The sequence below is a fragment of the Lagenorhynchus albirostris genome, chromosome 6, assembly GCF_949774975.1.
Source record: "Lagenorhynchus albirostris chromosome 6, mLagAlb1.1, whole genome shotgun sequence".
NCBI lineage: Eukaryota > Metazoa > Chordata > Mammalia > Artiodactyla > Delphinidae > Lagenorhynchus > Lagenorhynchus albirostris.
In genome coordinates, this window is record NC_083100.1 from 53,713,866 (window position 1) to 53,739,956 (window position 26,091).

Here is a 26,091-nt window from a genome sequence, read left to right on the forward strand (position 1 = left end):
ATGTGCTTGATACCACTGTGCTAAACATTTTATATAGACTATCTTATTTAATTATAACAATCCTTTGATGGATACTAGAAAGTGAGACCTAGAGAGGGGAAATAATGGCTCAGAGTCCTTCAGATGAAAAGTAGTTTCAAGGTCTCTCCCAGGCGGTCCCTCGAATTCACTACCATGATATGCTGCCTTTAGATGAAGGTTCATGGGCTTTACTGCACATGCTTTTTGAAAACTGTTTGAGATTCTTTTTCACTAGATGACACTTCCAGAAGTCTGACATCTCAGAAAGGTGTGTTATTTCTTTCCCCATCCTATTTTACAACTTTTATTTTTTTAAAAAATCAAGTTTTGAGTGGCTTTGGATAAAGATGTATTAACTAAGGTAGGAGTTTTGAGAGCACTTACCTACTTTGCATGTATAGCATAGTAGAAAGAGCACGAGCTTGATTCACTCCACCTCTCACTGACCATATAACCTTGACCAAGTAACGTTCGCTGACCTTCTATTTCCCCATCTATAAAATGGGAGAGCTGATATCTACCTCCCAGGGTTGTTGTCAGGAATGATGAACTAATAAATGTTCCTGGCTCACTGCCTATCACGTAATAGACACTCAATAAATAGTAGCCATAAAAAGCCACCATTTATTCAAAGAAATTTCCAGACTCTCTCCTTTTGAATCTACGATCATTTCATGCCATGCAACAGTTACATGCCGTTTTATTTATGGCATTTTAAATGAGAACCCTTTTGGAAAACAACATCATAGAATAAATCAAGAACCATAAAAATGTTCATTCCATTAGACCAATTAATTCCTCTTCCTGTAGTTTACATCAAGGAAATAATCCTAAATACAAAGCAAGAAAAATAAAATGATATGAAAATAAAATGATATACATGAAAAATAAAATGATATACAACATTATTTGTGTTAGTGAAAACTGAAAACAAGATGATCAATACTAGGGAAATTATTTAACTAAAGTACTTATACCCAATAGAATATTGTGCAGCTTTAAAGTAAATAAAAGTAACAACATGAAACAAGAGTGTAATACATTAAACCAAAAGGTTACAAAATATATTAAATCAAAAGTTACAAAATGGTTTGTTGGTACATGTATTTGTACATATTTATTGAGCCCTCTCTGGATAGGGGCTTGATAGCCCCCTCATGCTAGGCACTGGGTATATGATAGTGAACCAGGCAGACTTGGGCTTTGCCCTCATGAGAGTATATTGTCTGGAAGGGTAATACTGAACAAATGATGACAAGGTTGATGAAAAGAAGGGGACGCTGACCTAGTCTGGGAATGAAGGGAAGGCTTAAGCAGGGGATTTAAGCTCTCTCTACCTAGTGGGAAAGAAGATGTTAGCCAGGCAAACAAAGGCTCTGGTTTAGGGGTGGAGGGGAAGAGGATTCTCATCAGAAGGACCAGTACCCCATAACTTGAGATGTGAAAGACTGCCCTGTTTAAACACCTGAACCAATGAAAGGACACTTGGGGACAAGGAAAGGAATTTAGGATGTTGGTAAGGAAGTGGTTGAAATGATGGCTAGGGACAGAAATGAAGGCAGAATGAAGTGATGGGTATAAACACAGAGATTCTTAACATCTTTTCGTGCCACGTATTCCTGTGGCTGACTAGTGAAGCCTATTCTCTGAATGGTGTTTTTACATCTGTAAAATGAAATTTATAGTTTTACAAAGAATTCCAACCAGTTCTCAATCTTTGTTATGATATGGTAATATAGCAATAATGCATTTAATAAGATCTAACAGGTCTAATATCTGCCATAATTTTGAAGTGTTGACAAACATAAACAGTATTTTAACCTTTCTATAACAACTGTAATATCTGACGAAAATATCTGATTTCTATGGGTGACAAAGTTAAATGTACTACCAAGACTGCTGTAGTTTGTTGCCTTCATTTATAATTGAAGGGATATGATGCATTTCGATAAGAGATAAATGAAAATATTTATATTTTTTATCATCCAAGTTCATGGATCCTGTGAACTCATGGACCCCTTGGAAGTCCACAGACCCCAGGTTAAAAACTCCTGTTTAGTATGAGAGGATAATGGGTTTGTTTTTTTTTCTCTGTTCTCCATAGACTATGTTACTTGCATAATAGCTTCTTCTAATGACTTGATGAGGTTTATATACCTTGGGGCACAGGACGGATGGGAAAGAAACTCGTAGCCATTTGTTTTGTGTTATGGTTGGGAGGCTCACAGTCTGCAATACAATGTCATATCTCTTTCTTGTTCAATTTTCTCATGGTCACAGTCATAAGTCCCCACGTTGCAGTATCCCTAAGGGACCTCGTATGATGAGACAACCCAGGCAAACCCCTTTGGAGGCCCAGGCCTCTTGAATTAATCTCACTTTTTAAAGGAGACATTCTGTGGTCAACAGACTTTCTCCTGCAACCTATAGGTCTTAAATATAAAGCTGGCTTTGACAACTTTGCAGTAAAGCAGCATGTTGAATTTAAGTACAAATGCTAGATTCAAAATGTAAAAGTATGATTGCCTTTTAGCAATATATTTTTAAAGGGTTAGTGGTTTTCTTACACCTGAGCAGTTCAGCAGCTGAATGTCTGCATAGTGTCATTAGGGCAGGCAGTACCCAGTTAGGTCCATAAACAGTAAAAGGCCATCTCCCTATCTCCCTGGAAGCAGCCTGAGGCAATAAACTTGTTGGCTGACAGTAATTTTTAAATATTTTCTCTATTAGATAAAGATATATTTTTTTAGATGAGAGACTCAGTTTCCTCAATACCTCTCAGGCTGACCTTTCCATTGACAGTGTGAGCGTCACCCTGCCTGGAGCATCAAAGCTAAACCCTTAAGTCTGCATCTAGAGAGGAAGAAGGTGGGAGGAGCAGAATTCACATGTTTCCCTTGTACCTTGTGAATGTTTCCTCTGTGAAGGGCCATTAGTTTAGAAGAAAAAGAACCTGCTCCTCATTCCACCTAGAAAATTAGTTTTTAATCTTATTCCTGGCTTTTGAATCGCTACTGGACCTACTCCCTGAGGGATTTGATTTGAGTGACATGAGTTACTTATTCTATTTTCCATAATAAAGCTGCCTCAGAAATAACGGTTTCTCATCTCTTGGTGACAAATCAGAAAAGGGGCAATTTTTCAACCTGAAGAAGTTGAAATATGATTTCTCTATTGTACAAGTCAAATGGCTGGAAAACTATACAAAATAGGAGAAAGCTGTTCGTTAGATTCAAGCTCTAGCAAACAAGCCCTCTTTTGTGCTTGCTTAGAAGTGACAAGTTCACTAATGTCAGTGCCAGCTCACTGATACAGAGTGTAGGCTGCCAGTTTCCAACATGGAGATATTTGGAGATGCCACTGTTTTATCTGAGTGTGAGACTGGCAGCTTCTTCTCTCCAACAAAGTGGCACAAGGGACAGTGGGGCAGTTCTCATGTGGTACTCAGACAGGGAGGGCAATGACTGTCATTTCACTGGGCTACAAAAATCACTGCAGGGTGTAGCCCAATGGCGAGAATCTGATTGACTTAGGCTTTCATATGGAAAGGGCAGGGATTCCCTAGGTCAGGATTGAGACTGGCAGAAAATTATAGAACAGGACCTGTTTTGAACTTACGAAATTAGTCACCTGACTTTCATGGGTCCTAAGTTACTTAAAATAAATAAGCTTTTTTGTTTTTTTCACATAAGGGCATACAGATTCTGATTCAATAGAGTCACTTTCATTTAGAGATAATTTCCCCTGCTTCCAGGAGTAGTCTGAAGGCCAAGATATGAAAATTAGACATCAACATAGTTAATTAGGAATTAGCAAGCTTCATGGTGATAAACCATGCTTGCAGAGACAGGGTTTCTGGAATCTGGCTAGAGGCATGGTAACATGGCATTGGATGGGAAGGGCCCACCAGCATCAAACTGGCCCAATGTATAATATTTTAGTGCTCTGAGAATTTCAAAAAGTAGCTTTAATTTCCATGTCGCTCCTTGACTTCTTGATGTTTCTGGGATTGTCATGCAAGTCCTTTGCTTTGTTTTCCACACCTGCAAAATGGCATAAGCCATATAGAGAATTTTTTCCATTTCCAAAGTGGTCCAGCAATTCACCCTCAAGTGGGGCATTGAGATCAAACATTTTCCAACAAGAAGTCCTGTGACTATCAAAGCAAGTGAGCTAAATAGCAGGTGTTGTGAGATAAGTCAGACAATATTATACTATGTGGGTAACCCTTGGGGACACTTGGAATTACATCAAGTCTAAATGAGGCATCTAGTTGGAGGAAGCCTAAATGGGTGACTAAAGGACTTCCAGTGTACTGGGTCAGTCTCAGGCCACCTGCTAAAGGTTATGTGCCTTGGGGATTTGGGTTGGTCACGAGTGGTATCATCACTAAGGTCCAAAGCCTGCATAATGACACCTTCAGTGATGGACATCTGTTATCTAAAAAGTGGGGAAAATTAAATAATACCACAAGACATAGTACTTGGAATTTCTTGAAGAACATTATTGCATAACTATATCGATTGTGTAATTGTTGATAACTTAGATGAATATAGTACATGTAATTTGTTACTGACTGCTTACAACATTGGTGGTGGGTTGTTGGGCTACAAACCTCTGATGAGTTTCCAAACATAAAACCCATGAGAAACATTGCCAGAGACCAGGACATCAGTTAAGTTGCAAAGAAGACTGGCTATACTTTTGTGACATTTGTGTTTTCACATATACTTTAGATTTTCTGGCAAAGGTACATGCTTAATATTTATATGTAAGTTTGTATAGGATCCTTAGTAAAGGAGATAATGAAATCCATAGATTTGTTCATTTTATCAAACCTCAAAATAGTGGACCTGGCAAAAAGGAATGTGTTTGTTGTTATGCCTCTGTCCTAGTACACTTCAAGGAGATGTCATTCTTAAGAGAATTGTTTCAACCTCAAAAGACATTAAATATTGATTGCTTGCATATATATATATATATATATGTATATATATATATATAATCTTTGGAAACAATAATACAAGTATTTTACATAATCAACAGATGAAATGTATTTATCTATCTGTTCTATCTATATTCATTTTACTAGTTATGATTCAGCTATTAACAGTGAATTTTTCTAGTATTTTTACTTGTGAGGCTAGAAAGCACGTCAATGAATTGAACATTCCTTACTTCAACAAATTTACTGCCCACCTATGGTTTTCTGTATGCTGGGCCCCAAATTGAATTAAGATATTTTTCTAGGATGCAAGAATATCTCTATCCTGGTAATAAATTACCAGTATAAAATGTGTGAAAGTGTGAAAAAATTATAGTTAATGTAAGATCAAAATATAATTATATGAAAAGGATTATTGAGAACATAGAGCAGGGAAGGAGGGGGAAAGAGTTGGAGAGTAGACTAGAAGTAACAAGACCTATAAAGAAGTTTTATGATAATCCAGGGAGAATAAATGAGGGCCCGAAGTGAGGCAGTGGGCACATGGTAGATGCTGAATAAATGTCTGCTGGATGAAAATGTGAATAAGACTGGTAGAAGAGGTATTTAGAAGATAGTATCAATTTAGAAGATAGTATCAATAAACTTTGGTCATTCATTAAATGTAGAAGGAGGGAAGAATAAAAGAGGGAAGAATTCAAGAGCCTTTGCTGACAATTCTAATACACAACTGTAATGTCATCAACTGATATGGGGACTGCTTGGATGGGTGCTGCTGGAGCAGCTCATCCATTCAGTATCAGGCATGTTGAGTTTGAAATACCCAGGAAATATCTAGAAACAGATGTCCCACAGACTGTTAGGGAAAAGGGGGTCTTGAGTCTGTGAGTAAGGTAGAGATTTCACCTGTCGATTTCGGAATCTATGTCAATGTAGTAGAGGAAGTCATTGGAGTGAATTAGATCACATAATGCTCAAGAAGAGGACAAGAAGTGACCTTGAGGAATGCCAACACTTAGGGGCAGACAGAAGAATAGGAGCTGTTGAACAGATCTGGAATGAGCTGTTCTTGAGGCTGAAGGAGAACCAGGGAAGGGCAGAGTTGTGGACATCAAGTGGGGAGAGCATTTCAGGAAGGAACTTGTGCCCAGTGCAAGAGAAGACTGAAGGGAGACCCCTGGCTTTTGCAGGAGGGTAAGGATGGACAGGAAGAGAGGAAGTGGAAAGGGCCACCTCACAGGACCACTTCAAATTCAGCGCCAATGAGAAGGCAAATGGAAAGTTCCAGGAGTGAACCAAGTTAGGGAATGACTTTGGAACATGGAAGTTTTAGCATTTTGTAAACAGAAAGGACCCTGTAGAAGCAAAGTAGTTAGAGCTATAGGAAAGATAGACAAGATTTAAAAGATAGAGAGTCCAGGTGGAAGTAGATACCTTTTCCTCAGAGATGCAAACAAAACAGGTACAGAGGGAAGAAACTGTAACATCAGTGGTAAACTCATCGAGCTTCCCCATTTCTCTCAGAAATAGGAGACCAGACATTTGCTCATGAGAGATTTGCAGTATTAATAGCGGACTTAAGAAAAAGGGTAAAGCTTCCATGGGGAAGCTGCCTTTGTATATTTCCCTTATACTATCACTGTTTTCCCACTTGTCTGATTTATTGACCTGTTCTCCAGGTATATAACTTTTTCACTGTATATGTTTCTAATTAAGCAAATCTAATCTGTAAGTTTACAGAATTTAAAAATAAGTGTGTGTGGTTATTGCATTACCAAAAGAGCTCTGCTTTCAAAAACGTCTTTTAAATGGTGCATTCAAATTATTACTAAATTTTCCAAGATCTTTTTGCACATCACCTTCCAAGAAAACATCTAATAAATAAAGGGAGGCAAAATAATCTGAACATTATCTGCAATATAGTTCTTTTCTTCCTACTCACTTAACAGGTGCAGTCCTGTTAGACTACAAATGAATCCTCCTTTCTTTGTGCATCCACTGATATAGCGATGATGCTCTAGCGTCTGTACATCTCTAATTACATTTTGCTTTGAAAAGAACTCCAAGGTACGAAACTGGCTTATTCATCTTGCAGCTCACGTGCTGCTGCTTTATTTTCCCCCTGCAAATCCATTGCCTATCTTAGTAGAATTCTACCTTAAACGTTAAAATATCTGTCATCAGTTAGTGGTTTCTATCACTTGTACTGTGTCAAAGTGTAGATAAGGAGGAGACAAGTGAGGCAAAGGCTTAAGAAGTCTTCTGCAGCACACGAGTTGACATACACACAGGTTTGCGGTGTTTCTTTGTCTGGTGCAGAGCCCCATGGGCTTTTCAGCTTCATTCCTTGCAAGACCACACTAAGAAAGTAGGTCCTCTGGGGACTTCCCTGGTGTTCCAGTGGTTAAGAATCTGCCTTCCAATGCAGGGGACGTGGGTTCGATCCCTGGTCAGGGAACTAAGATCCCACGTGCTACCGGGCAACTAAGCCTGTGCGCTCTAGAGCCCACGTGCCACAACTACAGAGCCCACATGCCACAACTAGAGGGAAGCCCACACACCTCAACGGAAAGATCCCGGGTGCAGCAACCGAAGACTCTAAAAAGATAATAATAATGGTAGATTTTAAAAAAAAACGTAGGTAGGCCCTCTGACTGACACCCATCAATTTCTCATTACTGAGAAAGTAGGAAGATAAAGCAGAAGAGAATGATTTCAGAATTCCATATCAAAGTGAACTAACTTGCTTTAATGAGCGTTGAGCAGTAATCTGGGCATTGCTTTGTTTTTTGAAATAATAATGAGATGCTAGACAAGGTGCTTGCAAAAAAAGGAAAGAATATGACCAGCAGTCCTTTCACAGCATGTCTCTGTTGCCTAATCCTTTTAGTACAATACTAAGTATAAAAAGGAAAATTATTGTAAAAACTGACAAGCAGTATCCTTCAGTGACCTCAGAAAGCACAAAATATGATTCTCTTGAAATTGTAGCCTTGGTTTCCTGAGCACTTTTCTCAAGTTTTGGAAGTCCTTTGATATTCTGGAACGCTTATCTTGGAAAGACGTTGGTAGGTGTCAGTGAACAAGGCTCATAGTTTTTCGAAAACTCTCTGACAAATGGTAGATGACTACACAATAAACAGAAAACCTGTTGCATTTTCACTGAAAGCAAAATACACATATTAAAACTCTATTCAAAATTTATGTCTTTTAAAACCATAATGATAAAAATAATATACAAATGAATGAATAATATTGCTCCTAAAAAATTAAAAATTATAATCATTGCTTTAGGGCCTGGTGTGTGAGCTCAGATTGTCCAGTTGTGGTGATTTACTTGTAAAGACTGGTACACATTTTTTTTTTCAGTCAAAAGACATGGATTTAGATATCCATAGCCCCTGAGTATGGAACAGAACCCATGACCTTGATCTCATTAGCATTAACTGTGAGTCACTTGAGCTTAGGCCCCCAAACTATTACCTTTCATTGTGTCATCCACCTGAAGCCCTTGCCTCACCTTTACCATCTTCTTGGTTCTTAGAGCCCGAGGAGAAAATGGTAGTATTTTGCACATTTTCAGATGAAGGCACCAATCACTTAAGTCACTTGCTTTAGGTTTATTAGTCAGGAATGGAATTACGCATAGCCAAGTTTTCCTGGCTGAGAGACCAGGAAGTTTGGTTACCATCCTAAATACCATTATCTCTGATCTCAGTGAATGATACCACCACCATTCACCAAGTATCCATGGCAAAACCTTGGTAGTAATCCTTGATTCCTCTCTTTCTCTGACACCCCACATCTAATCAGTCGGTAAGTCTGGTTGTTTCTACCCACAGATATATCCTGAGTGTACTGCTCAGTTTTCTACTACCACCCTGGTCCAAGCCACCATCGGCTCCCTGTGGAGAGCTACATTAGGCTCCAAACTCATCTCCATGTGCTTATTCTTGCACAAGCTCTTCTCCACATAGCAGTCAAAATGATCTTATGAAAACATGACTCAGATCACCTCTCTCTCCTGCTCAGAAATCACAGATTACATCCAAATTTCTCTCATGCTTCACCAGACCGTATGTGATCTCGGCCCTGGTCAGCTCCTTCACCGCACAGCCTGCATTCACCCTCTTCCCACTCACCTTGATCTTGCTTGTTTCATTTCAAGATTTTTGTACTTGCTATGCTTTCTTCCTGGAATGCTCTTCTTCCCAGAATTCCTGTTATTTCATTCAAGTGTCTGTCAAATATTACCTCTTCAGACAGGCTTGAACTGACTCTATTACCATGCCATGCTTTATTTTTCTTCTTAGCACACTTAATACTATGAGACTATATATATATATATACACACACATATATATACACACACACATATATATGCATATATATGTATGTATTACACACATATATATCATATATATGTATATATGATATATACATATATGTATATATTATACACATATTTTTATATATAATTTTATATGATTATATATAATATGTAAAATATAAACATGTTTTATACATGCTTATATATTTTTAACATATATTTTATAAATGTATATATAACAAAAGCATATGTGTATATGTGTAAATATACGTATATACTTTTCTGCCTTTCCCACTAGATAATTAATTTCATTGAGTCAAAGATTTGGTATATATTATACACATATATTTTCACCTCTAACTTCAGAGCCTAGAATAGTGTATACCACATCACAGGTATGCAATAATTATTAAATTTGTTGCAGAGATAGATGGCTATTTCCTTATGACATATTCTTAGATGGGACTTACTTGGTGAAGTGGTATGAACTTCACATATGTCTCAGAATGGTTATGCTGCTTTACACTCCCGTCAAGCAGGTGCTATATCTTATCTTCCCCTCGCTTATAATTTTTAAATCTTTGCCATTTCTCAGTGGCAGAAAATGATACCTATTAGTAGTTGTAATTTGTACAGCTTGATAAGTCAAGACATGTGTTATCAAAAGCAAAAATGCAAGGAAATTTTTACTTCACATAGAGACTCAGAGACCTTCTTTGTTGGGACATTAGCCAAGAAGTGAGAACTCAAAGAAGAAAAAACACCTAAGCCAATTTTTGCTTGAAATGCCTTCTTTAAAAGCTATTGTCTTTTGCTTTCCTAGGTTACATGCAAAGTTGCAACCTTAAAGAAACTGTATTAAAACATTTATTTGTCGGGTTCTCAGCAAGTTTTGCCTATAATGTGCTATGCTTTGTATGGCATCATTTAACAAAGATATACAAAGGTAATACCATCCACTCAGCTTTATTCCACAGTGTCAGGCCTTCAAGAAAGTATCACTGAGATTGAGCATTCTTAGTCTCTACTCCCTCAAAACAGAAGAGCAATAAGAAGCACTGGCTCAGGATTCAGAAGACTGTATTTGAATCCATGCTTTACCATTTAGTAATTCAATGACCTGTGGGAAGTAACTTAATCTGTCCAAGCCTTGGTTGTTTTTCTTTTTGAATAATTGTAGTTACAATACATTTTGAGAGAGAAAAGCATACCACTATCTGGGAGATGATTTGTAATACATGTATCTGACAAAGGACTCTTGTTTGGACTATATAAAGAATTCCTATAAATCAATAAGAAAAAAGCTGAGAATCTGCTTTTTAAAAAATGGGCGAAAAATTTGACCAAGCACTTCACAAAAGACGATATACAATTAGCCTATAAAAATATGCAAAGGTGTTCCATATCATTAGTCATTAGGGAAATACAAAATAAAACCAAAATAAGATACCACCACAACTCCACCAGAACTGCTAAAATCAAAAGGACTGAAAACACTGATACTATTTGTTAGAGCAAATGTGGAACAATTGGTATTCTCACACATTGCTGGTAGAAATATAAATCAGTACTACCATTTTGGAAAACTCTTCAGAATCTACTAAAGAAATATATATCTATATAGACATAGATATAGATATACATAAATGAGTATCTATGTCTACCAAAAACATGTATAAGAATATTTATAGTAGCATTACTCAAAATAGCCAAAAACTGAAACCTTTCAAATGCTCATCAATAGTAAAGTAGATAAATTGTGGCATAGTCATACAATGTATACTATCCAGCCATTAGGAAAAAATACAACCTTCTATGTGCAACAATATGGATGAATCTCATAGACATAATGTTGTGTGAAAGAAGCCAGGCATAAAATAATATATACTGGGTGATTCCATTTATATGAAGTTCAAAAATAGGCAAAACTGATCTAAACTGATAGCGATAAGAATGGTGGTTATCTTTGAGAAGAGGGGGAGTATCAACTGATTGGGGGTTCAATGGAGTCTTCTCGGGTGGTAGAAACATTCTATATCTTTAAATCTTATATATCAGTATCTTATATCTTCTTTATATCTGTGTTTACACAAATGTATACATATGTATAAATTCATTAAAATGTATGTACCTTACAGTATATAAGTTATACCTCAATAAAAAAGAAACAGGGCTTCCCTGGTGGCGCAGTGGTTGAGAGTCCGCCTGCCGATGCAGGGAACATGGGTTCGTGCCCCGATCTGGGAAGATCCCACATGCCGCGGAGCGGCTGGGCCCGTGAGCCATGGCCGCTGGGCCTGCATGTCCGGAGCCTGTGCTCCACAACGGGAAAGGCCACAACAGTGAGAGCCCCGCGTACCGCAAAAATAAATAAATTAATTAATTAAAAGGTACAAATAGTAAAATGTCTACCTCATTACAGTGTATGAAAAATAAGTGAGATAATGAATATAAGTTCTTACCATACTGCTTGGTCTATAGTGAGTATTCAATTAGTGTTAGCTATTAATTTGTGATTATTATTGCTGCTTTTACTATCACTCGAAGATATAACTGCCTGGAGCAGCTATTTGGCGTTTTTTTTTGTTGTTCTACATAAAAGCAAACTTCTTTTTTTTTTTTTTTTTTGCTATTTGCGGGCCTCTCACTGTTGTGGCCTCTCCCGTTGCGGAGCACAGGCTCCGGACATGCAGGCCCAGCGGGCATGGCTCACGGGCCCAGCCGCTCCGCGGCATGTGGGATCCTCCCGGACCGGGGCACGAACCCATGTTCCCTGTTTCGGCAGGCGGACTCTCAACCACTGCGCCACCACGGAAGCCCGAAAGCAAACTTCTTGAAATAAGAATCAAGCCCCTGAATTCAGCTTCTAAGAACCATGCTCCAACCAACTTAACAGTATTAGTTGTGTATACCAGACGTAGAAAACAAACTAATGGTTCCCAAAGGGGAAAAGGGGGGATAAACTAGGAGTTTGAGATTAACATATACACACTACTATATGTAAAATAGATAACTAATGAGGACCTACTGTCCAGTACAAGGAACTATACTCAATATTTTGTAATAACCTATAAGGGAAAAGAATCTGAAAAGGAATAGATATATATGTATGTATAACTGAATCACTTTGCTGGACACCTGAAACTAACACAGCATTGTAAATCAACTATACTTGAATAGAATACACACACACACACGTATATATATTAGTTGTGTATAAAAGGAAGCTTGTTATTATGGTAAAGTTTACTTATCTAGTGTAAAAATTTTAACTTCCAAAAATGCATTTAGTTCAAGAGTTTTGTTCCCTTTTAGAATTAAGAATTTTTTTAAAAATTACTTTGAAACACAAATCATCATTAATCTTATGAAAAGGTATTCAAATCTGTTTAGTATAAAAATAAATGTAAATCAAACTGGCAGTGAGATATTGTATTACATCTGTCAGATTGGCAAAAACAATGGACGTTTAGGCTGGTAAAGGTACAGGGAAGCCAGCAATCTCTTACAAAGCTCTAAGAGTATTAACTTGTATAACCATCTGGAGGGCAATTTGGCAGTGTGCATCACAAGCTCAAAAATGTACATGCTTTCTGATCCAGCAACTTCTCCTCAAAGTTTAGGTCCTGAGGAAACTATCAGACAAGTATACAGAGATGTCTGTACACAATGTTGTTTATATAAATGGTTTATTGAATATATGTGAATTCAGCAGAGTACAAACATGATTGCCTATATACTCTGTTGAATCTTCCTTTCTCATTCCTCAAAGACACTGTCAGATATCAGAAAGTCCAGTCTTATTTGAAACTTCAGGCTCTTATCTAGTTGCACACTCCCTTCCTCCTGGCTCAGGTTGGACCACGGGAAGAGGCATAGCCTGCCCTTTCTTTCTTCCCCATCATATCATTTCTGATTCTTGCCCTTTCCAATTTTTAGGGATAAGAGAAGTAATTGGGAGGGGGGAGGGCAAATGTTGTTGTACGTAAGAACAATCATCGATGGCTTCTGCATGATAGGTGTCCAGATGCTTCTCAAGGACCATGTGTAAGGTCTTCATGTGGTTCTTCCAATCCTTCCTCAGTCCCCACCATTCCTCAGGCTCTTGCTGCCAGGGTCCTGGTCATCAGCCTTCTTGTGTCTGTACCAATAACATGGTTCAAGCCTGGCCACCTTTCAAGATGTCCTGTTGACCCAAAGAAAACCCATTCGGCCATGCCAAACTGAGGTTGCAGGTTCTTTGAGTTCTAACCATTCCCAGCCCCATCTCTCTCCAACCTTCCTTTCCTCTACCTCACCTAGTATGAGGGGCAGATCACCAAGGCCTGAAGTTGTCTGACGGGGGAATGAAATGGAGGCAATAGAAGTCCCACTCAGTATCTTTTTAACATTAGTAAAAGTGCAAACCAGAAATAACCCAAACATCAAAAGATTTGTTGAATAAATTATAGTACATCCATATAAGTAAATACCATTTTGTTTTATAAATCATGATCCAGTTCTATCTACATTTATTGACATGGAAAGATATTCTTGATTTATTGCTAAGCAACAAATATTAGTTACAGAATATTATGTTTCTGTCTATTCATATATACTGTTGTTTAAAAAATAGTGTGGAGTAATAGATATCAAAACATAATCATTCCAGGTCAAGGATTGGCAAACTACTACCTGCAGGCTAAATCTAGCCTGCTGCCTATTTTTTGTAAAAAGAGTTTATTGAATCACATGTGCAAGTGGCTGCTTTCCTGCTGTAATACCAAAGTTCAGTACAAAGTTGAAACAGAGACAGTATGGCATACAAAGGCCACTATATTTACCATCTGGTGCTTTGCAGAAAAAGTTTGTTGACTTTTATTTTAGATGATAGAATCATGGGTGATTTTAATTTTTTTAAATGTTTGTCTGACTTTATTTTCTATATCAAGCATAAATTTATTGTATAAAATATGTATCTGTTAGTAAACTGTTGAAACCTGATTAGAAAAGACTTCTTATATTGATAACATTAAATCAAGAGTAAACTTCATAAGTGAAATCAAAATTTGATTATAGCTTCCAAAGTTCTACTTCAAAATAAGATCTCTGGTGTGGTTAGAATATTATTTTAATTGTTTTTAAAGTTAAGACCTATCAATGGACATGACTCTTCTATTTACCAACAGGATTAGTTTCTGAAAACTGCTTTCAGACTCCTGGCATGTTCTTTTCATCTTCTGTGTTAGAGTATTAGTGCTCTGAGGCTGTATTTGAGTGAAATAGAGCTAATAAGCTGGGTTTATTTGAGTAAAATTTTTGGAGTAAAAAATAAGAGTGACACATAAATATTGAAAATGGACTTCCTTCACCTGGTTTATCAACTAGATATGAAAACAGTTCCAAAAAGAGAGATTTTCAAAATGTTTAGTGCTTTGGAAAATAAGTGAGTCAGAGTGGGACCTCCCAAGAAGGCTACTTTGAAGAACTAAATTCACTTGGATGAATAAATTATGGATATTTGTTACAAAGGGCAATTCTGATGTAGCTTAGCAAATTTTGCTTCAAAATCCTGTCGGATGAAACCTTAGAAAAGGTGTTTGAGTAATCAGGAAATAATTAAGACTCTCAGAAGACCTGCTAATTTTCATTAGGTGAGGGAATACTTGAAAATGGAATTCATATTAACCAGAAGTTCCAGGTGACATGCATCTTTATTAAAAGAAACAGAAGTAAACAGTACATTAATTAAATTTTCAAATACACACAATAAGAAGGCTTTAAAAATGCCAGTAAGGGAAGAGAAATAATATAATGGACTTTGATAAAAATATCAAACAATTAAAATGAGAAATAATAAAATTAGGCTTTGATGCTTATAAGTTTACAGATCCAGAAAGAATGCCACAATTTAAATAAATTATTGCATCAGAGACTTTCCTGATTTTAGGATCAGTCTTATTGACTATCTAGTATCAATCCAGTAGCAGAATTACCTGCATATGATGGAGCCATTTACACATTTCCAAAGTCAAAATGCGTTCCCAATAATCTCAAAGATTAAGACTCTGACCTATCCAGGGCATAAAAACCAAAACATAATTTATCTAAACGTTAAATCATGTAAATCTTAATCACTCCACACCTCTTAATATTTTTTAAAAGGAAACCGGCTACCCTTAGTATCTACTTTAACAGTTTTAAAATATTCTCTGCCTTCTGACTCAGTCCATCTTTATAATAGTATCTCCCATTAAACCTGTTGCCATCTTCTATCCTCACCTACCAGGTATTCACCAGCAAACCCCAAGCTTTCTAACACCTAAGCCTTTCCTTACGTGTCCACTTCTAGCTATTCACTTCCTACTCCTTTTCACCCTATTCTATACTTATCTAAATCTGATCTTCAAAACCCATCTTCATAACCTAGACAGAATGCTACTTCCTTTATGAAAAATGTCTTTCTTCCTAACCAAAAGTAATTACTTCCAATTCTATGCCTTCATGCCTCTTGCCAGTTTCTGTAATAAATCAGAGATCTCTGAATGACTATCCATTTCCTCTGCTAAACTATTACTTTCTTAAAGTCTACACATACTTTATTTATTATCCTCTTCGGTGTCTAGCACATTGTCAGCAATTAGCATATTATTAATATGCATTTGTTAATGAGTGAATGACCTCTTTTGAAAAGGAGATGTAAAAAGGAAATCTATGTATTTTTTCTTAAAGAAATAGGGATATAGAGAAAAAGATACAATTCTGCCCATCTTCTCAATGTAACCTGAATCAGATGATTGTTAAATAGTGTAGGTATTTTCATTTAAGGCAAATATGCTTTAAAACTAAACTATAATAGTAAAACAAAGCAACAACTTTTTCACATCTCCAGGTGACTAATGTATGCCTTTTATAATGTTAATGCCATATGAAGTCCTCTCTTTGTGCAAGGAGATTAATACATTACATGGTGAATATTTAGAGAAAATATCATGCTCACTTATGCTACTTACTAATCTGTGGGACATTATTTAATATTGATGAGCCTCAGTTTCCACATTTTTAAGGTGGGAATAATCGTTGTCAGCCTTATCTTTTTCACAAGTTTTTTGAAACTTTTTCACAAGTCATAGTTGTAAGAGATAAAAAGATAATGTAAGTGATAGCACTTTGTAAATTATAAAATTCTATATAAGAGTATAAGAGAGAGATCAACATAAGGACATTAAAATAGTGATATGAGTAAAAGACTGAGTGAGTAAATATCTAAAACATGTCAGATTCTTTAGATCGAATTTATATAAAATATGAAATGCTTGAAGCCAGGAAGGATTTTGCTATGCAATAACTTAAGATTCCATCACAAAAAACTGAGCAATTCCATAGGGGCAAATCTTAAGATTACTGAATTATTTTGCTGCTTTGTGATTTCTATAAAATTGCAGATTCAGTCTGAGGGATCCTTATAGATAAGAGAGTACCAGGCCTGAAATAATCTTCAATCTAATTTACTTACTACTACCATTTAGGAAGAATGATTTTACTTCTTTCTCTCATACTATTGAGGTCAGTTTAGTAAAAGTCTGAGATCTTTTCCATCATACTTTGTGGCATCCTGAAGTTTTAAAAAACTTGCTGAAAAGGAATATAGATTGTGAAAACCAAGGATTAAAAGGGATCTGAATATTCCTTCATTCCAAACACCACCCAGACCTGGAATTCATCTATAGCATCCCTGCTATGTCCAGTCTTGACATGGATGGATCCAGCTTGGAAAAAGGCATGGAAATCAACTGCTGATCCCTGAAATCAATTAAGTAAAAATATGATCTCCCCTCACTTTTGATGTGTATGAAAGCGTTGGTTTGCCCCACATAGAGAAGAGACACACAGAACCTCATTGCTGTTTCCCTCGTCATTCCTTCCCTCTTGGTCATCCAGGTCCATGGTTCCAAATTAGCTAGGGCAATTAACAAACAAATTTTCAGTTTTAATTCCCTTTCTCTCTTTTTTTTTCTTCTTTTAATTAATTAATTTATTATTTTTGGCTGCATTGGGTCTTCATTACTGCACGTGGGCTTTCTCTAGTTGTGGCGAGCGGGGGCTACTCTTTGGTGTGGTGCGCGGGTTTCTCATTGCGGTGGCTTCTCTTGTCGCAGAGCATGGGCTCTAGGCGCGCCGGATAGTTGTGGTACGTGGGCTCGGTAGTTGTGGCTCATGGGCTCTAGAACGCAGGCTCAGTAGCTGTGGCACACGGGCTTAGTTGCTCTGCGGCATGTGGGATCTTCCCAGACCAGTGAGTGAACCTGTGTACCCTGCATTGGCAGGCAGATTCTTCACCACTTTGCCACCAGGGAAGTACCCCTTTCTGTCTTTTTTTTTTTTTTTTTTTTTTTTTTTTTGCGGTACGCGGGCCTCTCACAGTTGTGGCCTCTCCTGTTGCAGAGCACAGGCTCCGGACGCGCAGGCTCAGCGGCCATGGCTCACGGGCCCAGCCGCTCCGCGGCATGTGGGATCTTCCTGGACCGGGGCACGAACCCGTGTCCCCTGCATCAGCAGGCGGACTCTTAACCACTGTGCCACCAGGGAAGCTCCCCCTTTCTGTCTTAATGAGAGTTTATCAGCATACCTACAGACATTTTCTAAGAGCAAGGCTCTACTAGGATTAAACTTGTGATGGATTTTGCAGTTGCCCTAGAAATTCCAGCTTCTTTCCCAAAGGAGCCACTGAACAGAGCCTGTCTTGAATAGCAGGTGAACCGTGAAGTGTTAGATTCTGTTAAAGTCACCGTGACCCCTCTTAGAGCCTGCACATGGGCCTCAAGGATTATAAACATTTAGTAGCTACATGATCAAAATGCCAAGATGTCTGTAAATGATTTGGCTAATCCTCATATTGTGCTTGTGGTTAATGTCATTATTTAAAACTTATGATTCAGACTGGCAGTAATTAATAAGTATAATGAATGGAATCTTTAAATCTTGTATTTTGGATAAATCATATTGCCATCCAAAGAGCAGCAAAAACTTAACTAATCATAACCAAAATTAACCATGTTTCTTCCCTCGCCTCTGCCCTACACCTGAAGGTTAAAATTTAACCTGGTGTAAAAATTGAATTTTAACTTTATGTTCATGTCATAATTAAAATATGAGTAGTCAAATGAAACCTACCATTACATGTCTTATTTCATGTTACCATCATATCATTTAATCAGATTGGAAGGTAGCTGGTTTCCCTATCTATTAAAGGAACATAATTTACAACTCAGGGATATCAGACAGAAAGTTACCTGCTGCAAGTGGGAGAACAAAGTCATTTTTCGTGAGTCATCATGATCTTGGGGTGACCTGATACAGAAACCGATGCCATGGAGTTCTTTTTCAATCAAGCTCAATGAACTAAAATCTGCGCTGGAAAAAAATGCTACACATAGAAAACAAACTCATGGTTACCAAAGGGGAAAGGGGGGTCAGGGAGAGATATATTAGGAGGTTGGGATTAACATATACACACTACTACATATAAAATAGATAACCAACAAGGACCTACTGTAGAGCACAGGGAACTCTACTCAATATTCAGTAATAACCTATATGGAAAAGAATCTGAAAAAGAATGGATACATGTACATGTATAACTGAATCACTTTGCTATACACCTGAAACTAACACAACACTGTATTGATAAATCAACTATACTCCAATATAAAATAAAAATTAAAAAAACACTACACCTAGAAATCAGATTTCTATTTTTAATTCCTTTACGTCAATTTGTCTGTGTCTATATGGTATATGAGGCCTTAACATTCTCTCTCTGTGTCTCTCTTAGAAGATAAAGGGAAGTTGAAAGTCAGCAGTTCCAGTCAGGCATCAAGCTCTGAAGGTGGCTCATTTCTCCTCAAACCTGGTACAACACCCCTGCCACCCGGAGCAGCCACTTCTCCCTCCAAGAGCACAAACGGAGCTCCTGGTACTGTTTCTGAATCAGAAGAAGAAAAAGCCAAAAAATTACTTTATTGTTCACTATGCAAAGTGGCTGTGAACTCCCTGTCACAGCTAGAGGCACACAACACAGGTTAGCATCTATCGTTTAAATTTAAATAATGTTTATAACCAGATTCACCTTTTCTCATCAGAATACCTTATCTTTTGTTGTTCAAACATTAGGTTTCTTCAGCCTTCTCTACTTTTTTGATTCAAAGGAGTGATTTTAAGAAATGTACGATATAACAACTTTAGAAACAGCAAGGCAAAAGTAGGTTGGGGATAAAACTTGTTCTGTTCTTTATTTTCTCAAAAGCATCTAGTACTTCCCAAAACTCATTATGATGAAGTGACAGAAATGAAGACAAATATCTATGCACAATGTTCACTGCAACACACTTCTAAGAGAAAAAAATGGAAACAACCTCATATTTCCTCAGTAGGGAAATGTTGAGCGAATTATAGTCCCAATATGATAGAATATATTACTCAGCCATTAAAGTTTAATTATAAGAAAATATGTATATGATTTGATATGTGAAATTTTCGGGATATTTAATTAGCATGATCCCAATTTTGAAAATACACTTTTCAGTATACCAAAAAAAGAAGCTGAAGAGAAATACACTAAAAGGATAACAGTGGTTATCTCTGGGTGGTGAAGACAGAGGTAATGTTTGTTTTCTTATGCTTCTCTATATTTTCTTTATTATATACTCATGGTTTCCCATTTTTTTACAGTGAAAATGTGGTAAATCTATAATCAGCATTAAAACCATCATTAAAAAAGTCTTGGGAAGTTCAGCCTGAAGATAAAGTTTTCAAGAGCTTCATATAGTTCATAAATAGCTATTTAATATGTGTTTCTTTCTGTCTTAGGATCTAAACACAAGACCATGGTTGAAGCTCGTAATGGGGCTGGTCCAATTAAGTCCTATCCTAGACCTGGATCAAGATTAAAGATGCAGAATGGCAGTAAGGGGTCAGGACTACAGAACAAGACATTTCATTGTGAAATCTGTGATGTTCACGTTAATTCAGAAATTCAGCTCAAACAGGTAATGTATCCTGAACTAGTAGTCAGTGTCGCTTGGGGTCACCCTTTGACTATGTATCTCCTAATCTATATAATGGTTCTCACTTTGCTCACAGTTAAATTTCCTAACTTTATAGGATGCCTGTGGTATACAACATACAGGTGCTATGTGGAAGAAAAAGTACCAAATATCTGTGCACCTACTATTACTATATGTCAGACTCTAGGCTTGGTGTTAGAGACCAATGAGCACAGCAGTCACCTGGAGCTTACAGTCGAGCAGGAACTTCTAAGATAGTAAATGTTCAGCCTGTCTTCCAAGGACCCAAAATCTGCTTAGGGAGACAGATTCATCAGTTACGGTGATAATACCAGGCAAAGTCAGAGGAGTGCTATAGAGAAAGGAAAGGGAGAGAGGTGTTACAATAGAGTGGGGAGCAAGTCTTAACTTAGAGGGTGTGGTGCTCTTACCCACACCACCATGGAACCATGGACCTAGAACTGGGAATGGAGGAACCAACTACCTCTGTCTAGGAAATATATTTTACATGGCATAAAACTCACATGTGGATTCAGCTAATACATCAAACTTTTTTCAGCACATTTCTAGCAGAAGGCATAAGGATCGAGTTGCAGGGAAACCACTGAAGCCGAAGTACAGCCCTTACAATAAACTCCAGCGGAGCCCAAGCATTTTAGCAGTAAGTTCACTTCGCCTACTTGTCGATTTTGTGGGGCAGCCTTGCTGGCTGGGGCAGGCACTGTGGGTAAGGAGGGCCTAGGGTCTAATTGGTCCTGAAAGGGTTTTGAACTTAGATAGCCCTCATAGAGAGAAGCTTTAGAATGAACTTAGTCCCTGCTGGAGGACACCTTGAAAAAAGTTTCCTTAGAAAAAAAGAAACTGAACCTCTTTAAGGGCTAATACCTTACTCTTCACCAGGACCTTTTCAAGAGATTCCCTTCTTCAGCATATACAGAAAAGTAAAGGCTCAGGAACAAGGGCAATGATGCCTGAGGAATCTTGGAACATGTTAAACCTGGGGAAAGGGATTGCTTTCCAAACGCAAAATCCATCTATTTAATATCCTCCTCCTTTCTGGGGTGTTCCCCCCACCTCTTTCTCTCTCTTTCTCCAATAAGTACAGTGGCTGTGTGTATTCCTCTCTCTTTCCCTGTCTAGTAGGCATGTTGATAGTCAGCCTGTCTTACCTGCTCTCAAAATGTGCTATTTTCAGTTTCTTGGTACAAACATTAAGGGCCTCCACCAATAGATGTCATATAAATACCCAGATGGATGGATTTCCTAGTCTCCCTGGGACTCAGCCCAGGGTGGTGTTCTGCTGAGGTTGAAAGCTGGGATTGGCCAGCTGAAGGCGATACTGACATTACCTCCAGTTTTTCCAAAGCTCAGTCGATGCTGCATGCAGGCATTTTACGCATTAAGCAAATCCAGCTTGCAAAACTCCTCCTGATTGCAAAAGAGAGGGATTAAGGATTGATTTCTTACTTCACAGGAAGATTCCACCTTGGGATTCCTTTTAAATAGAGAAAGTTTCTAGCCCATTTGCAATCATTGCCAATGACAAATTTGAGTCAGCTGCAGTTTTTCAAGTAATACTTTTTAAGTGGCCAGAGAGGTGTAAACTGACTTTGTTTTCATGACTGTTCATGGGTCCCCAAGGTCCCAAACTCCAGTTACCTAACCCAATGCGGCTTTTTTAAGAGGTGAAGTAAAGGGTAATGCATATTCTCCAAAAAGCCCCTTTGTGTTTTAAAACAAGTCATTAGTTTGAATTGAGCTCCATAATCTAAGCAGGAAACCTGGGTGTGTTTGTTTTTTCCTTGTGAGCAGCAGCATAAAATACTTTCAGTATCTATTCAGAGAGGCTTTCCTCTGTCCTAGTGCCCAGGGGCAAGGACCACCAGAAAAGAGTTGAAATGGAAACAAATCAAAGAAAAGGTATGCCAAGAACCTTTGAAACCAGCGTGAAAATAATCATGTCTTGACTTCTGAGAGTTAAGATTTTTACATTTTGACTTCTGAATGTCGCTCTTTTACTTATGAAAATATCTGTGCTGCTGTTATTCAAAACAATCTCCCCACCCCACTCCTGGTTTTCTCCCTCTATTAGGCAAAACTTGCATTCCAGAAGGATATGATGAAGCCTTTGGCCCCGGCCTTCCTGTCCTCGCCCCTGGCAGCGGCGGCGGCAGTGTCCTCCGCGCTGTCACTGCCACCCCGGCCGTCGGCCTCGCTCTTCCAGGCTCCAGCCATCCCTCCTGCTCTGCTGAGGCCCGGCCACGGCCCCATCCGCGCCACTCCCGCCTCCATCCTCTTCGCCCCGTACTAATGTCTGCAAGCCCCCAGACGGTTGATGCCAGTAGGAAAGTAGAGCAGGAAAGCCAAAAGGATTCAGCAGTTTGAACATTTGGTGTTGCAGTGACCCACCCAACTGCAAAATGCAGGGTACCACCTGAGCCCCAACTCCAAAGAGTAAGTCGCTAGATTCGAGAGTGCTTTTTGGGGCTGCTCCTATAATTTCAGAATCTGAGCAAACAGAAGCTTTATCTCCCTAGTCCCTCCCCCTGCCCTACCCCATACAATTTGTGTATCTGAGATATTTAGTTTCTTGCAAATGTATTGGTCAGAAATATATATATATATATATATATATATATATATATACACACATATATATCATTTTCTGACTATTTTTCTGTGGGTGTGATCTGGCTTAGAAACAATATGGAATATCTTCCTGACAGACTTGAAAACTAGGGTCTTCCTCACACGTCTGTAAATAATCCTGGAATCCAACTGGGCACATTCTAGTGTGGAACAAAAATAGATGAACACAAGTGCTTACTTGTGGATACCATCTTACCAACGGATCACAGCGTTTTCTTTTTGGTGTACTATTGTTGACAGGGATTGTGTACTGTTTTAGACCCAAGTACTGTTGTATCCTGTGTAGTACTAGATCTGTATCTCTTGTCTGAATTAAACATTTTTAGTTGCTGTGTAAATGTTAGGAAGCAAAGTAGCTTTGAATTTTCTCTTTAAGAGAGCAAAAGATAACGTATTTTCTTTATTTTACATTTTATTTGGTGATATTTAAACGAAATAGAAAGCCATATAACATAGCTCTAATTACTACCTGTCTGCTATTTTTGTTTAACTTATTTTGTAGCTTCCTCACCAGTTTGAGTTGCTAAGCAAATGTATACAAACAGAAAAAGAGCTTCCTAAATTGCACATTTTTGCACCTCTTGTGCGTTCAGCAAGAAGACAATGAATCCATGTATTTCTACATCATTATCTTCTTCATTTTTAACGTGTTTTCATTTGTAATGATGCTACATAATTTTGTGGCTCCCTAATGCAATAATGTACAGAAGATAAAAAAATTTATAATTGAACAATCTGTCTTTCTGTTCACTGAATCTGTTGCAGGTCATGCTCCCATGCCCCCGTTTCTAAGCTGATATCAACAGGACTGGAATGTTTGTCATATCAGGGGCAAGAGGTATAAGACAGCAAAATAGAGTGAACTCTTTTAGAGCATCTATATCTGCAGTCTGTAAATGGTAAAATGTCTGTGTATTTTTTTAAATGTACCTTTTCAATAAAAGTACAAAAAATAAAAATCTGTTTGTATTTTCAAAGTTATTTTCTCTTGAGACACCTCCAATTTGAAATCATCTGAAGGCTTTTCAGTAGGTGCAAAGATTGCTTCTTACATATTTAGCATTTTCAGTTCTTATTTGCAGCATATTTATTTGTCATGTTTATTCATTACTGTTCACAGCATCTGCATGAAGCAAGACTTTACTGCTGTTTTCTCTGAATCTCTAAGAAGTTGAACCAAAGTTGTGAGTGTGGCCCAAAATCACAGTAGCGGTCTACCAAAAATTGTGACACAATTTTTAAACACTCTGTGAGTCTTCTAAATTCCTAACTCATCTTTTATTTGTGTCCAATGCAATAATGATCTCCTTTTAGAGGATTTGATTCCACTGCTCCTCTCTGACCTTCTCTAATCAGCCAACCCTTCTTTTCTTCCACTTCATTCTGTTTTTAAGTGTAAAGAGCAATATGTCACTGTTTTTTCTGGTTTTCTGCTTCATGGACTACTCTAATACATAGTGGCTTAAAATAAAACCATTTTATTATGTGACAATTTCAGGGGTCAGGAATTCCAGCAAGGCTTGGCTGGGCTGTTCTGTTCCCCAAGTCCTCGTTAGGAGATCCCTGGATCATATTCATCTGGTGGGTGGGCTGGTGTGGAAGCCAAAATAGCTTTGCTCATATGTCTGCCTGGATGGAGGGGCTGGGAGGCTGGATCCTACTGGAACAGTCTATCAGAGGGCCTTTGGGTGGTCTCCCTAGCTAAGTGGTCTTAGGTAGTTACATAGAAACTCAGGGTGCCCAGCGAGAGCATTTGAAGAGGTTCTGGGTGGAAGTGAAAAGGCTTCCTATAAAACTGTCTCGAAACTCCCAGCATGTCACGTATGCTGCATTCTATTGATAAAGCAAGTCACCAAGACCAGTCCAGATTCAAACGGAAGTTGATTAATCACTTTTCAATGTGAACAAGAGCAAAGAATGTATGGCCATCTTTAATGTACTGCTCTGTTATAGAATTTTAAGGGGAGTGTTAATAGCTTTGTAGCCATTATAGATTCCCCTTCTTTTTTAGGTTAAGAAGAATTGGGGTGGGAGTAGGACCTAAATTCTCATTTCTAAAAAATTAAGGCCAGTGGATGGCTGCACAGCTGTGATACATGGGAACAGACTTCCTCTATCAAAGAGTTAATCCGACTGTTTGAAAACTGTTGACCTCAATATTCTAAGCTTATAATTAGTTTTAGAGTCTATTAAGCTTCCAGTTTGACATTCAGAATTTGAGGGGTTTTTTAAATATGACTCTTTTGAACTCTGACCACTTGTTACATTAAACCTTGGTTGGACCTTCAGACATACTCTGAAGGAACTGTGTTTTAGTTTAACTCTTTGGAGAAGCTTTTTTTTTATAGACACCATTGACAATTATATTTTATTTCTCTTGTATCATTTTATATCTCATTAAATCTTTCTACAATCCTCAAAAAATTTAAAATATCAACATATAAATAGACCTAGGAATTTACTGATTATTATAGAGTTTAAGTTTTTAAAAATCGCCTCAGGGAGGAAGTACAAAAGAATAACAATTAATTAAAATGCATGCCTCCAAAAGAAGCCATCAATAGCTTCAAGCAATGATTTATAAAACACTCTCAAACAGCTATATCTTATCCACCCTGATTCTGAGGTGGCAGAGTGGGTCTGAGGGGATGTATATATATTTGAACTAATACCCCTTCCTATGCCATTTGTAGTGGGAAATGACTAACATTCTACCCCTGCCGCCCCCCGCCCCAACTTATTCAGAAAGTTAAAACATGTGCTGCTTACTCTGAAATAGTCCAGCTCTGGTCTCTGTAGAATCTGAAAACTGGTCTCACGTAGGATTGCCAGATAAAATATAAAACACCTAGTTAAATTTTGATTTCAGATAAATAATAATTTTTAGTACAATATTTTCATAATTTTTATTATGATATTGCATATAGATTAATATGTTCCATAAATAAGTATGCTATATCTAGGACATATGGATACCAAAACAATATTTGTTGTCTATCTGAAATTCAAATTTAAGTGGACAGCTTGTATTTTTCTTTGCTAAATCTGGCAACCTTGTCCCAGGAGCATTCCTGTTCTTCTCAAGTACCATAATTCTTCAG

The 26,091-nt window shown here is 37.8% G+C and overlaps 1 protein-coding gene across 1 annotated transcript in view; it reads left to right on the plus strand.

Moving 5' to 3' along the window:
* The window catches only part of ZNF385B (zinc finger protein 385B), a 414,552-nt gene extending 390,603 nt beyond the window's left edge, over window positions 1–23,949 (plus strand). Inside the window, exons 8-13 of the mRNA XM_060151403.1 lie at window positions 19,111–19,356; window positions 20,145–20,323; window positions 20,901–21,002; window positions 22,205–22,261; window positions 22,434–22,795; window positions 23,756–23,949. Coding sequence (XP_060007386.1) covers window positions 19,111–19,356; window positions 20,145–20,323; window positions 20,901–21,002; window positions 22,205–22,261; window positions 22,434–22,652 — 803 coding nt within the window. The 3' untranslated portion in view covers window positions 22,653–22,795; window positions 23,756–23,949. The remainder of the gene's footprint in view (window positions 1–19,110; window positions 19,357–20,144; window positions 20,324–20,900; window positions 21,003–22,204; window positions 22,262–22,433; window positions 22,796–23,755) is intronic.
* The last annotated feature ends 2,142 nt before the right edge of the window (window positions 23,950–26,091 follow it).